Below are 12982 nucleotides of genomic sequence, written 5' to 3' on the forward strand. Positions count from 1 at the left end.
CTCACCCCCCCCCCCCCCCCCATATACACACAGCGCCGCCCAGCGCCGGGCGGGGAGGGGGGAAGAACTACAACCCCCAGCATGCCTCGCGGGGTAAAGGGCCTGGCGCATGCGCACTGCGCTTAGGGAGCGCACCGGCGAGGGGCTGATGGCGGAGGTGTTTGAAAACAGCCGGGGAGCCGCGGCGCGCGGACCACAGGTGGGGAGGGGGGGGGATAACGGTCGGCAGCGGCCGTTAGCGGCCCCTCAGCGCCGCCAAGGGCGGGAAGGGCAAAAAAAGGGCTGCAAAAAACGGCAAAAACCGCGTGGTTCGCCCTCAGGGAGCCTCCCCGGCGCGACGCCGTCGCCAAAATGGGCCAAAACAGGCCGAAGCGGTCGGTTGGTGCCCTGCCCGCCCGAGGCTGCTGGAGGAGTGAGGGGGGGGGCTGGCGGCGTCTGTTGTGGCAGCAGGGCGATGTTGGCCCTTCCACGGTGGCTGCTCGGTAATTGTTATGCTTCCCTTATCAGGTGTGCCTGCTGGAGTTGGCGAGGGCTCAGAAGCATGCAGAAGACGCCCAAGAGGAACAAGCAGCCCTTGCCTTGCGGGGAGCCGGCCAGCCTTCCTCCTGACAAGAGGAAAAGGGAGAGCCCCGAGGACTTCGTAGCCCTTCTGCCCCCCGAGGTCAGCTTGCAGATCTTCGGTGAGCTCGATATCCGCAGCCTGTGCAATGCCGCGATGACATGCAGGAGCTGGAATCACGCCATTGACAATAATGACTGCTTGTGGAAAAATCACTGCTTGACTGTGCGAGCTGTCTGTCAGCGAGAGATCGATTGCGATCGAGGCAATGGATACTCGTGGAAGGTAAATTTAACATGAGTGACAGTGCTGGCAACTCAGAAGCCTCTGGGATTAATAATAGAAACAAACAAATCAGTATTTCTTATTTGTCCAAGATGCTTGGGGAACCCCTGTAACACCCATGTGGCTCAGTGGTGAAATCAAACAACTGGAAACCTGGTTAAACACAAATAAGTTTCCCATTTCCTACTTTTATGCTATTTGCTACCCAGAACCACCCTTGGCCCACTCAACCTATTCTGTGTATTCTTCAAGGCCCCAGAGCTGCCCATCCCAGCAGGATGATCCAGCTGGTGTGCATAACCTCAACACTGGGGTCTGTTCATCCCATCAGAAAGTCTGAGTAGCCCTAACATGGGAGAAAGCCCAAATCCTAATACACAGGGGCAGAGGGAGAGAAAAGCACATAGCCTGCGTGCCAGTATACGTTCTCTAGTTGTATTTCAGTGGAATAAGTCTGCTTGTGAAGAATGATTTCCTGTGGATACATTGCAGATTGCTCAAAATGTATTGAGGCAAAGCTATGTGCAACCGGGAAAAAGAATCTGGGGTAGGAAAATGGGAAAGAAGGAGCTTAGCAGGAGCTGGGTGAAGTTTGTTTGGAGCTCTCCCTCCCCCACACACACACTCCTAGTTACAGCTTCTCTGAAGCAAGAGGAGCTCAACATACTGGAAGGATCTGCCACTGTTGAGTCCAGCCTACAAACTGAAGTAGATCAGGGAAGCAATAGCTACTTCTCTGAGCTATCTAAAGGGTGATCCCCACCTCAATGTAGCTGGGGCATTTTCAAGTGGGGGAACAGGGGATCTGTGAGAAAGAGCAAAATAAAAAATAAAAAAAAAATCTGGACTCCCACACTCATTGCCTTGAGCAGGGAGTTGTTGCCCTCCAACTATCTTTCCTCTCTTGCACAACAGTTTCCAAAGGGCTCCCCTCTGGTTCTCTATTTTGCGTCTATTACAAATTCCCCTCCAACAAATACACTGAGCTAGCATTTTCTTGCACTAAAAGGCTGGCTGAGTAGAAGAACCAGTCCAACCTTCACTAATAGCAAAAGTAAGAGGTAAAAGTCATAAATCTAAACAGGAAGAGAAAGTGAAAGCCATTTCTTTTAAAGAGTAAGGAGGAAGATTAATTCCTGTTTAGGGTGTTCATTTCCCCATCATCTTCACCCTCTAAGAATTGAGGCAAGAAGTGACTCTCTACCCAACTTAGGATAGAAAGATGGAAGTAGACCAAAGTCTACTCGTTGGCAGCAGTACAGCTTTCTGGGCTTAGCATCCAGGTACCAGAGACATGTCCCAAATCGTTTTTCTGGCACTACTCTTCCAATGTAAAACTTACTCATATTGAATGCAGCTTGAATTGATTTACTTCCAAGATTTTTGCTGTCTGTTTTTCCATCAGATCACATTACTAAGAAACTACTGGAAAAGCAAAGTAAAGCAAGAATGGCTGAGTGGGAAATACAGTAACATTCACTCACAAAACAACTTGCCAGAGAAAAGCATGTATCCAATGGATGTTGACACGTGGGGAGAAATCCTGGAAGCAGAACTAGAGAGATGAGAAGCCAGTACAGCTTCTTGCAACTCAAGAACCTTACATCAACAACTCATGGACAGCCAAACTGTAAATATTTTGACATTTAAATTAGTTGTGTTTGCAAGCATGTGATGAAAGCTCTGAAGAAAGAGAGATACTTTTATTTGCACTTTATTAGACTGAGTGATATGAAAAGTAAATTCTAAATAAGACTAAGTATTCAGTCGTAATTTTATGTTTGTAAATTTTATATTCTGCTGTATTGTTGAAAATGTTGAATGTACTTTCAGTTTGCACTTCTTTTGGAAAAAAACGTTTTTTTAAAAAAAGTGTGTCACTCCATGTATCGTATCAGCAGCACAACATGGCATTCCACAAGGGAAGGCTGGGGGGAGGACAAATCCAGATATTGGAAAGGAATGGGCAGCCACCTCAGCATCAGCTGATCCATCCCCAGGGGCTGCATCAAGGGACAGAGCCTTCACAGAGCTTTTCTGAGCCTGCACACGTGGAGGCGCTGGTGCTCAGCAGCACTGCATTTCTATTGCCCAGCTGTAGGAGTTCTGAATTAGGACTCACAGATTGAAGCAACAGGTAGGACTGAGGCAGCCACTTAATGAACAGCCTTGCTGTCATTAGCTACGCATTTTTTTCACTTATATAACAATGTGATAGGGAATACAAAAACAGAATCACTTTAAACACAGTAAGACAACTTTACGATTGTAGCCAGGGTATCTCACACAGTTAAAACATTCAGAAACTTTTTTTCCTGCAGTAGGATCTCCCATCACACGAACTCTGCTTTACCAGCACTGATTTTTGCCACTGACATTAAAAATTGCTGCTAGGAAAAGATATGCCTATTACATTACTTAACAAAAAAAAAAAAAAAAAAAACCTACAAGAACAGTTTATTACAATTTGGTTTAAATGTCACATCATCTTTCCCTACCTACATTTTGCACTGAAGAGTAGAAAACAGTGGAAGAGTCCATATTGGTTTAGGTATTCCTATAAAATTCAGTGACCTATCTAGGTCCAATTTTATATAGAAAATTCTTACTTAGAATTAAACTAAGAATGCTTAGAATATTAACTAAGAAAAAACTTAGTTAATATGAAAAACAAGTTTACTACTGCAGACTTTTGCAAAAGATTTCCTGGCAACACACAAACAAGCATCCTGCTGAGAACTCGAGGTTCACTAGCTCTAGATCCAGCCTTTAAACTAGATGCAAGGGTTACTGAAGCAAGGTCCAACTCTTCCATTAGTAGGGCCCAGTAACACTAGATGGAGCAGTAGAGCAGTTCAGCTCGGGGAAAAATAAATGCCATCATCCTCTGGGTTAAGATCCAATACCATTTTTTAAATGGTGGTGGTACTTAGACAACACAACAGTGAGAAAATAAATACACGGAAATTGTAAATGGTTTTGAACTGTTATTTAACCACTGCAAACTATCCAGTGAAAAAGTGTTTTTATCCCCCTTTCTTGTAAGAGCCTAGGCTCACAGTCTGTCAGGTAGGTGCCCTTACCAAGGCAAAAGAAGAGCAGAACAGCCAAGTGAAGCTGGTAGTTTTAAAATGCTTCCAAGAGCAATATATTATTTGATTCCCTTTCTATTTTGGAGCATTCAGAGTTGACTAAAACTGTTCCACTTCCCTTAGCTTCCTGTATTTCCCCCATTAAAATAGCTTTTTCAATTCATAAGCAGTGACTTTTCTAAATCATCAGTTAAAAAAAAAAAAATTCTAACAGACACTGTTCTTGTCAACAACATTGCATGGCAGGTGATGACCGGATAATGTAAGGTAGCAGTGGACACTGCTGCTGTAAGGTTTATAAGATGCATAGCCTCTCTCTTTTCTGCCTAAAGAGGTGATGCTGTTCTTGTGGGATGACTGCAGCATTAACCGTAATGGGTGCAACACTCAAAGTTCACACTACCACCATGGCTAAAGTGTAATTTGGAGCTAAGTACGGTGGGTGTAGCGCAAAGTTCAATGAACTGTGAACACTGCTTCCTTTATTTTTAGCTATTCTGCTCTAAGACTACAGCTAGTTACCACAGTTTATTAAAAAAAATTCCACTGAAGATGCTGCCTTACTCCCTGCTCACCATGCCCCCAACTTCAAGAGAGACAGAAATGAAAAAGATGCATATAAATTATGAGTAACGCTAACAGTACATTCTCAAGTTATTAATTGTAATACAGAAGTGTACAATAGTCTCTCACCGTTCTCCTCATCTCCCAGCTAGTTATCAGCACCTCCTTCCTGCCCCTTCCCTACACACCAGCTATCAGTTCTGGTATCCTGAGACAAACATATGCATATGAACACGTTAGGCGTTAAGCACTCAGCTACACACTTAGACAAGGCCTAGATCTTAACATGGAGTAGCAGTAGTGTGAGCTTCTCACAAACATCTCCCACATGCTTTTCTTTCAGTAAGCATGAGTTCTCATGAAAATAAGCTTGCTTCCTCTCCCCTCTTAAGGGAGGTTTTAATTCCCTCCTGAGATTTTGTTTAATCTGTTTTGGTCTTCTTCAATCACTTTTGGTCTTCCCCTACTTGCCCTCATACCACCTACTCAGCTTTCAGCCCAACTAGCGGCTGAACACACCCTTTCCTTTAAACACACCCCAGCAGCATCCCTACCTCCAAGCAGCAGCACCTCCTACACCACCAGCTGTCATTCCTGCCTGCCTCTTCACCCTCCTAGCTCCAAACAAAAATGCCTAAACTAGTGCTAATGCTTAGGCATCCCTCCCCAGGGAGCATTCTCACCTGCTAAGCCTACTCCCGCACAAGCCACCTGGACACGCACCAGCTATCCTCACACCGAGGTGGCTGGTGAAGCCTTCCTTCTGCTTCAGTACCAAGCTCCCTTACCCATAGCTTCTGAGGAAGTGGAAAGTTGTATTTTAGCATACACCACCTACCTTCCCTGAAATACCCACACCACCCCGCTACTCTGAGATTTCAGCTGCAGAAGGATGCTGCAGGCACCCATCACCCAGGCATCCTCTTAGCCACACGGCCTTACTGCCTTTCATCGTCCTGCCCTCCAATCTCCCTCAGAAGAGGCTTTCTGAGAGAGTACGTGAAGTCTGTGTGCAGAGCAAATACCACACCCTCTCCCAGCACCAGTACCAACTCAAACCAGGCTGGTTTCTAGGATGAAAAGGCAGGTTCTCCACTGCACAAAATGTCTCCAGCTGCTGCACGCAGCTTAATGTCAAAATACCCAGCATCAAAGCTGAACCTGAGGTAAATATTTTATTTCTGTATTTCCAAAATGTCTGTGGTTTTAGAACCTCCTCTGCAACTACTCACTACTGCAGTGCTCCATTTCTAGAGGGAGGAGCCGTAAGTGTGGCTTTATTTCATCATGGTGCAGGATGTGGCTTAGGGCCACTGGCATTAACACTCAGACTAATTGAAAAAGAAAGCACTATTATGTTTAATTAACACAGACTTTTCTTCATTAGACCAGTAACGTTTCTAAGTGAATTTTGTCAGGAAAAATGTTTCTCCAAATGGGCAGGCAATAGCATTTCATATCTTTATCATGTTTGCCTCTGGGATGTTAGTCCCAAGTGAGTTATCCCATCTGAAGGCAGAGCAGTGAAGCTTAAATCCACCCATCAGCATGCCTTCATCACATTTTTCACAGACCTTATGCACTGAGGCAGCTGACCCTGTCCTGAGCCTTTCCATCCCCTACGTTAATTTGGATGGAGGCATTTCAGATTCTCAAGAGTGTCCTGACACTTTTCTGAACAAGCAGTACCATGAGAAACAACTGCAAAGTCTGCCACAAAAACCTTGGACAAAATCACCCACTGTACTTAAAGCTGAGACTCAGAGGCTTCGAAACATTAAAAAAAAAAAAATAAGAATTATTTGGTGGTGTGTTTTTTTTTTTCCCCTCTCTCTCAGGCCTCAGGGTAAGTGGCCAGTCCCACTTCTATTATTCTGGTAAGCCAAAAAAAAACACAAACTATAGCTGTGGGTAGAAGGGTGAGAAGGGGAGAGGTGAGGGACAGCAAAACAGAGGAACGTATCAAGATGAGAACTGGGAGGGCATCTCTATATACCAGTAGAGTTATTTGCAGTCCCCTCTAACTCCTAAGAATTGTCCTGTTCATTACTGCCACCGACTTTCAACAGCCATTCATTTACAAAGCTGGTTTACGTGTATAAAAACGAGCCTGCAGGGGTATGCAAATCAGGTGCAACATAAGCTTTTTTTGATCCACATTTAAAAAATACTGTTATGTGTGCTGAAAACCGTATGTGCTGGTTTTCATGTGTGTTTTTAAAAAAAAAAAAAAAAAAAGCAGCCAAAAGAACTGCTGTTTGCCACTACGAGCCACACAATCTCTTAGCCATGGTACTAAATGCTGTTTTTAAACATCTCAGCGACCTCAGAATACCAAATTCAGAAGACCAAAGGCTGTTATCAGCTACGTGTTGGAAGACTCAAGTGGAAGTCTGAATTGAAGGTATACATGGAACAACTTGGAAACAGAGGGAAAACAGCAAACAAACAAAAAACAAACAAAACAGCCACCTTAAGCTTTTAACCCTAAAAAAAAAGGGGGGAAAAAAGCTGAGAAAAGTAAAAACATATCAGCTACGTAAGATAATGCTAAAAAAAAAAAAAAAAAAAAGTGTGACAGTACTCCCACAGAAACTTTGTTCATCTGCTCGTTTGAGGAACTTTTTAAAATAGAAAAATAGTGGAAGCTGTGATAATGCTAAAGAAAAAAGAGCACTACACAAGTTAGCTAGGAAGATCCAATGACAACATTTCCTGAGATACTACATATAGCCATTTGTGGCATATTGCTGTTATCAGCTGTACTGTCAAGTTTCATATTGAGTTTTGACCAAACTAATCAGCTTCCATAATGCACCTTTATTCTTAAAGACCACCATTCTGTAGACATTACAGATGAGCAATTATACTGCTCATTAAAATTATAGTTAATGTGCAAATCTGCTATCAACACATGCACTTAAGAGATAGTCATGCCAGGACTTACTCAAATGCTTAAATAAGGGAGACTATGCCACTTGAGACCCATGAAGCAACCAAACATCTACGTAACGTAAGCAGATGTGAGGAGATAGAGGAAATTTCTGTTCTTCTAGAGGGGTGACTAAAGACCATGTGGTGATGTATTGTAGGACATCTAAAAATACCACTAGACATTTATGTTTAGGTATCTGAATTTTACTCTGTTTCATCGCCACAAACTCTTAGCCCCTTTTAGACTAGGAAGTTTAGTTCAAAATAACTAAGAAAGAGGAGAAAGGGGAAACAGTATATGTAACTGGAAAAAAAAATCCTTCCTTAAATGACAAGATTAATTTTGAAGAAAGGCATTACTTTATTTTACCACTGGTGTAACAGAAAAATGAAGTATTTCCTTCTATTCATCAGAAAGCTGCGTAAGTGTTAAATATCTGATAATGACAATGGTTCATATTATTCAAAAATTTCATACGTGTGTGTTATTGTACTTTTACAATCACATAAAATGCATCTAGAGAGATCCATCAGTTTAAGTAGTTGAGGGCAGAACACCTCCGTTAACACGTAGCAGAAGCACTGGAGGACAAAACTGATGATTTTCTTACCTTGCTGGGTGCTTAAAGAATTTTCAAGCTTCTCCTTGTTATGTAGAAGGAGGTATGAAAAAGCTGATTATGCACTGATATGTATAGTGGATTCTCTAGTAGTCTGTAATAGGTCATTCTTGTAGGCTTGATAAAGAGGCTAACAGTAATACTCTTAAGTTCTTTATGTTCTTTTAATATCTGGGTTTGGGGATAGGAAAAGACTGGGGCACCAAGTTTAGGATTTTTTTGTTATTATTAAACTATATGACCTCCAGTTCTTTCTCCCCTTCTCCTTTAATTCCAGTGTATTGAAGATTTTGGTGAAAAACACACAGAAGGCAAATAAAAAAAAAAAAAGTTCTCTCTCTTTCAACTGTTATCAAAAACTATCAGTTTCATCAGCATTTACCTTTGATTGTTTTCCCTCCCACATTCTCAGTCATCTTGTAATGGGATAAAAAACGAGTGGGAAATTGTGTTACCATCTTAGAGGCAGAGTATGTAGGGAAGGGGAAGAGTTTTACTAAACCCTACTTCACTTAAAATGGAAGCCAGCTGAAGCATGAGAAGTGTCTTTCTCCACTCAGCCTTCATACACTGTTACTCTCCCAAACAGAATGGAAAAAAAGTCAGAAGCCTACAAGAGCCAGATACACCGTGGGGAAAGCCACAGTTCCATTTCTAAACACAAAGCAGGAAGTTTTATGTTCCAATCCAGGAAAAATACTTATTCTAATGCCAAGTCAGAACTTCTACTTCAAGAAGTCCAACAATCAACAAGAAAAGAACCTTGTCTTCAGCCAAAGATTTTCAAGGTTGTTTTCTGTTTACTTGGCCTGCAGGTTACCAATCCACTATTTTAAAGCATAAAGCAGTTCCTAAAATAACATATAGCTCCAAAGGGTCATGAAGTAACCACATTCAAATTATCTTCACGCCTCAGATTCACACTTCACCATCCCATACAACAACAAAAAAGCCTGACAGATACAGATAGTTGTGTGTTGGCTCCCTTTCAAATTCTTTTTGCACATCAACCAGGAGTAAGCCTCATTCTCCTGCTGAAGGTATTTTCCTCTTCACCAGTGAATGTTTCCGAAGAGGTGGCAAGAGATGTTCTCTTTCAGGCACCAATCCACCAACTCCTGAGGCCAGGTGGGAGCATTACAAGGGCTCCACAACACAGAGAGGCTCTCCTTGAGCAGCTGAGCCACATGTGGCTGTAAGGCAAAGAAATCTGGGAAGGCACCAGCACATTAGCATTCAGAACACTGATCCTACCCCTATTGCTTGCTTTTTAAGTCATCTTTGTGCTCCACATCGTCACACTAGTAAAACCAGAAGGATAGCAGCAAGATACTCAGCAACCATGCTGCTGGGTAGTGGAGAAAGCAGCTTTATTCATTATCAACATCAGTCCACACGAAGCAGAACAGTTTCCCACTCCATTTCCTGCTGCTGAAGGGAGAAGATCTGGCACTTAATTAAGAAATGCTCAGCATACAGCTTAAGTGATATAAGTATGTAATTGATTACTTATATAATCTAGAAGCAGTCCTGCAAAACAGAAGCTTTTTATTTTATCATAGCTTTTGAAAAGAAACAGAGAAGAATATTGCAGCATATTGCTAACACGTAAGAGCACATACATATTCCTCTTTTGTTTAACGTAGGACAAATTCAACACAGCTTTCTCAGACTGCTAAAACTACCAAACCCCTAACTCCAAAAAGAGAGGCTGTTTGGTGAGAAGAAAAATCTACAGCACGTATCCCCTTCTCAGGCAGCAGGAAACCCAAATAGGAGAGGAAAATTAGAAGCCCAGCTTCAAGCTTTCTACTGCACACAGAAGTTCATACCGAGTACAATCAAACCTCTATAGAGCAACAAGACCACAACAGTTCACAAGCAAAATATCTACACTTTTTGAAATGCAAACTGAAGGCATTTACAGAAATACTGACTGCAAAAGCCAGCATAGGACTGTTATCTACTCCTTTTGTTTTTCATGCTTCACTCCTATTTTCTTTTACAGTTTAAAAGGAAGAAGAAGAACAACAACAAAACAATAGTACAAGTTTTTTGACCCTCGCTAAAAAGGACATCTAAGGAACTTTGTTATCATTCAAGCCTAAAACTCAGAAGAAATAGAGGCATGTTACAAAGGACAACAGTTACCCAGACCCCTGTACAGCAAGTTCCTTAAACTTAAAATAACCTCTATGACCTTCTAAAGCATTTGAGAACAAGTTAGTAAAAAACAAACAAACAAAAAAAAAACCTGTTATTTAGCATTTGTAATAAAACAAGATCTAAAACCAAAAACACAAACAGTATTACTGCACTAAAGCATTATTTGTACCATAACCACAAATACAAACCTCATCTAGAAGAAAAACTTGATAGTACGTGCTAAATTATACCTCAGAAGCCTTCACTGTTTTTTCCTCTTCCTTATGAACAAACTTACATTAAAGACTCATAAACAAACAACAATTACACATCTAGAAACACATTTTCATTCTTTCATGTAGAAGCAAAGACAATACACTGCAAAAAAACCACCACAAGATTAACGACATTTATCAACAAAATAATACTAATCTTACCCGTCAAGAGAAAGTCACAGAAAAAGTAAAAAGCTCTTGAAATCCACTGCTATATACACATGAAAACAGAACTACTTCCACCTGGGGTGGGAGGTTATCAGATTATGGGAAGAAGCAACACCTGTGGCTGAATGATTCTTAGGCTGTTGCAGTCCTTAGGGATATTATTTTTTCAGTGTATGCAAAAGTTTTCTATTAAACCACGGAATAAGGAGGTTTGTGTTTACATATGTTTTTTTGGATGCATAATTAATAAATATCCCTGAAAACCTGGCTGTAGTAACCACTTGTTCAGCATTCCAGGGGAGGGAAAACTATGGCAAGTCAAGCACTAGCAAAAGAGGATCTTTCTTGTAGATGATATCAGACATGTCTTATAGTAATTGAAGGCTATAAATATAGTCCTTCTCCACAATGTTTTTGTTTGTATGTTTGGTTGGTTCTTTTTTCTTGCTGTCCGTTAGTCTACAACACAAGAGTAATTCATGTCAAAAGTGAGAAAAGGAACTGGTGTTGAAAGAATATTTGCTGCATGTGTGGAAGTATGATTAAATAGAAGGTGAAAACAGATGGAGGAAGCATGGAACATGAAGGCCTACTCTTTTTTTTTTTTTCTCTTGCAGTTATTATTTCCTTGTGCTAGGCCTGCTCTCTCTTCTCTAGTGCAAGCATTCAGTACGTGCCTCTTTCCTTCCACATCTCCGGAGTGACTGGACTGGCCTCATAATCTATATACTTGTAGTTGCTTTTTAACATTTAATTCCCTTGGACAAGACCTATTTGGTATCTCTGGAAATCGTACCGGCATAAAACTGATCTTCCTTTTTCCTCACAGACATCTATTTGAGTAGCCTTTGTCACCTTGTTGCAACTCCAGTGGCTGTCTGCTGAATGACTTTATTCTGTTCAAGGGTTGTGACAATTCTAGTCGTATCACACACAATTCTTAAGGTCCAGCTACTGGTGGCATTGAGAGACCTCCTTTGATTTTCAAAAGCACTGCCATGAGTTTGAAAATGGAGCATCTTTGAAAACTAGCCCCATATTAACACCTGTCTCCAATTCATTCCTTGTGAAAAGCTTATCAGAGAGGTGCCTCAACCAAAAAAAGGCTGGGCCCTCCTGAAATGTACTTTTTTTTTCCTTGTTGTGACTGTTTTGAGGATGCACCAGAACACATTCATCCTGGAACATGAAGCTCATTATTCACATGAAGACTTGTGAGAACTTGATTTAAAGAAAGAACAGTCTGGAGTCATTTATAGTACCAGTGTCAGGCAAATAAAAGCATTTATGGAAAGGAAATGAGAGTAGGTTAGCATCAAACATAAATTTCCGATCTTTCTCCAAGAAAGAAAGCTTTAAATCCTCATGATGTATGTTAAGAAGAACCACCTGAGGGTCCATATTGAGAGAACTTACTGGCATAGACTGGTGCAAACACCAGAGCTCTTCCACAAATACACTGATTACCATTGCCTACCAGAGAAAACACCACTAGTAAGTGGGCAATTGTACCCTTAACTGGGTCCAGAGAAAAGTGACAAGGTAAAATACTAGTAAAACTTTTTTATTTTTTTTAAATAGACAGTTACACCCCTTGTTTGCTAAGTTGGGTGAGTTTCTATTTTTCATTTTCCTGTGCTGTAGGGTATTTTTGCGTTAGTGAGCTCTGAAGCAAAAATGAGCAGCAACCACAAAGCAATTATCAAGAAAGCAGGGCTGAGCAAACTGTATCTTTGCGCCATGAGGCTTCCTTCCTCAGAACGACAGACCAGGCTTCAGCGATCCTGTCAGCCTGCGTGAGACACAGGAAATGCCTGCTAGAAGCCCATTTCCTCTGATGTCCTAAATGGACGTGAGGATGCTGTCTGTGCCAGCCTGCTGCCTCAGTGGGACTGCATTTTCTTTATTATTTCTGAGGAGAAACTCAGCTTATTAAAGAACAGGATCTGATCATTTACCTGAGGTAATTCAAGGAAATGCACGGGGTGCTCTACCACGCTTACAGGAGACCTACCCAGATTCAACCCCAAGGACAAGAAGCTTCTTGAGCAAAATTCATGTTTCCTTTAGAATAATGGACAATTGCCAGTGTTCACTGTGCTCTACCACTGAGGTCATAGATATGCCAAGGCCTGCAAATCCTGAAATTCCAAGCACTTTGTGGTTAAAAAAATAAATAATAAAGGCCAAACTGTCTGTTGTCTCCATAAACAAAGAAATTGGGGTTCAAGTGAGGGAGAAACAGTACAAAGGGCACCTGAGCTATGAGCCTAATTTAAGACCCAAGACCTTTGGGGCTGGTGAAATCCTCTGAGGTCCAAATCTCATCACTCTGCACTA

General features: G+C 41.7%; 1 protein-coding gene across 2 annotated transcripts; it reads left to right on the forward strand.

Moving 5' to 3' along the window:
• Positions 1–104: 104 nt before the first annotated feature.
• On the forward strand, positions 105–10151 carry FBXO48 (F-box protein 48). Of its 2 annotated transcripts, XR_014618280.1 has the most exons (4): positions 105–199; positions 508–844; positions 2250–2474; positions 10063–10151. XR_014618280.1 is itself a non-coding variant. In XM_084283783.1 (3 exons), the coding sequence occupies exons 2-3, from the start codon at positions 542–544 to the stop codon at positions 2409–2411; spliced, it is 465 nt and encodes a 154-aa protein (XP_084139909.1). In that variant the 5' UTR covers positions 105–199; positions 508–541; the 3' UTR covers positions 2412–2669. The 2 variants fall into 2 exon arrangements, 1 of the variants encoding a protein (XP_084139909.1); XM_084283783.1 differs by lacking the exon at positions 10063–10151 and having other exon boundaries at positions 2250–2669.
• The last annotated feature ends 2831 nt before the right edge of the window (positions 10152–12982 follow it).

This window comes from Netta rufina, assembly GCF_964035555.1.
Source record: "Netta rufina genome assembly, chromosome: 3".
Taxonomy (NCBI): domain Eukaryota; kingdom Metazoa; phylum Chordata; class Aves; order Anseriformes; family Anatidae; genus Netta; species Netta rufina.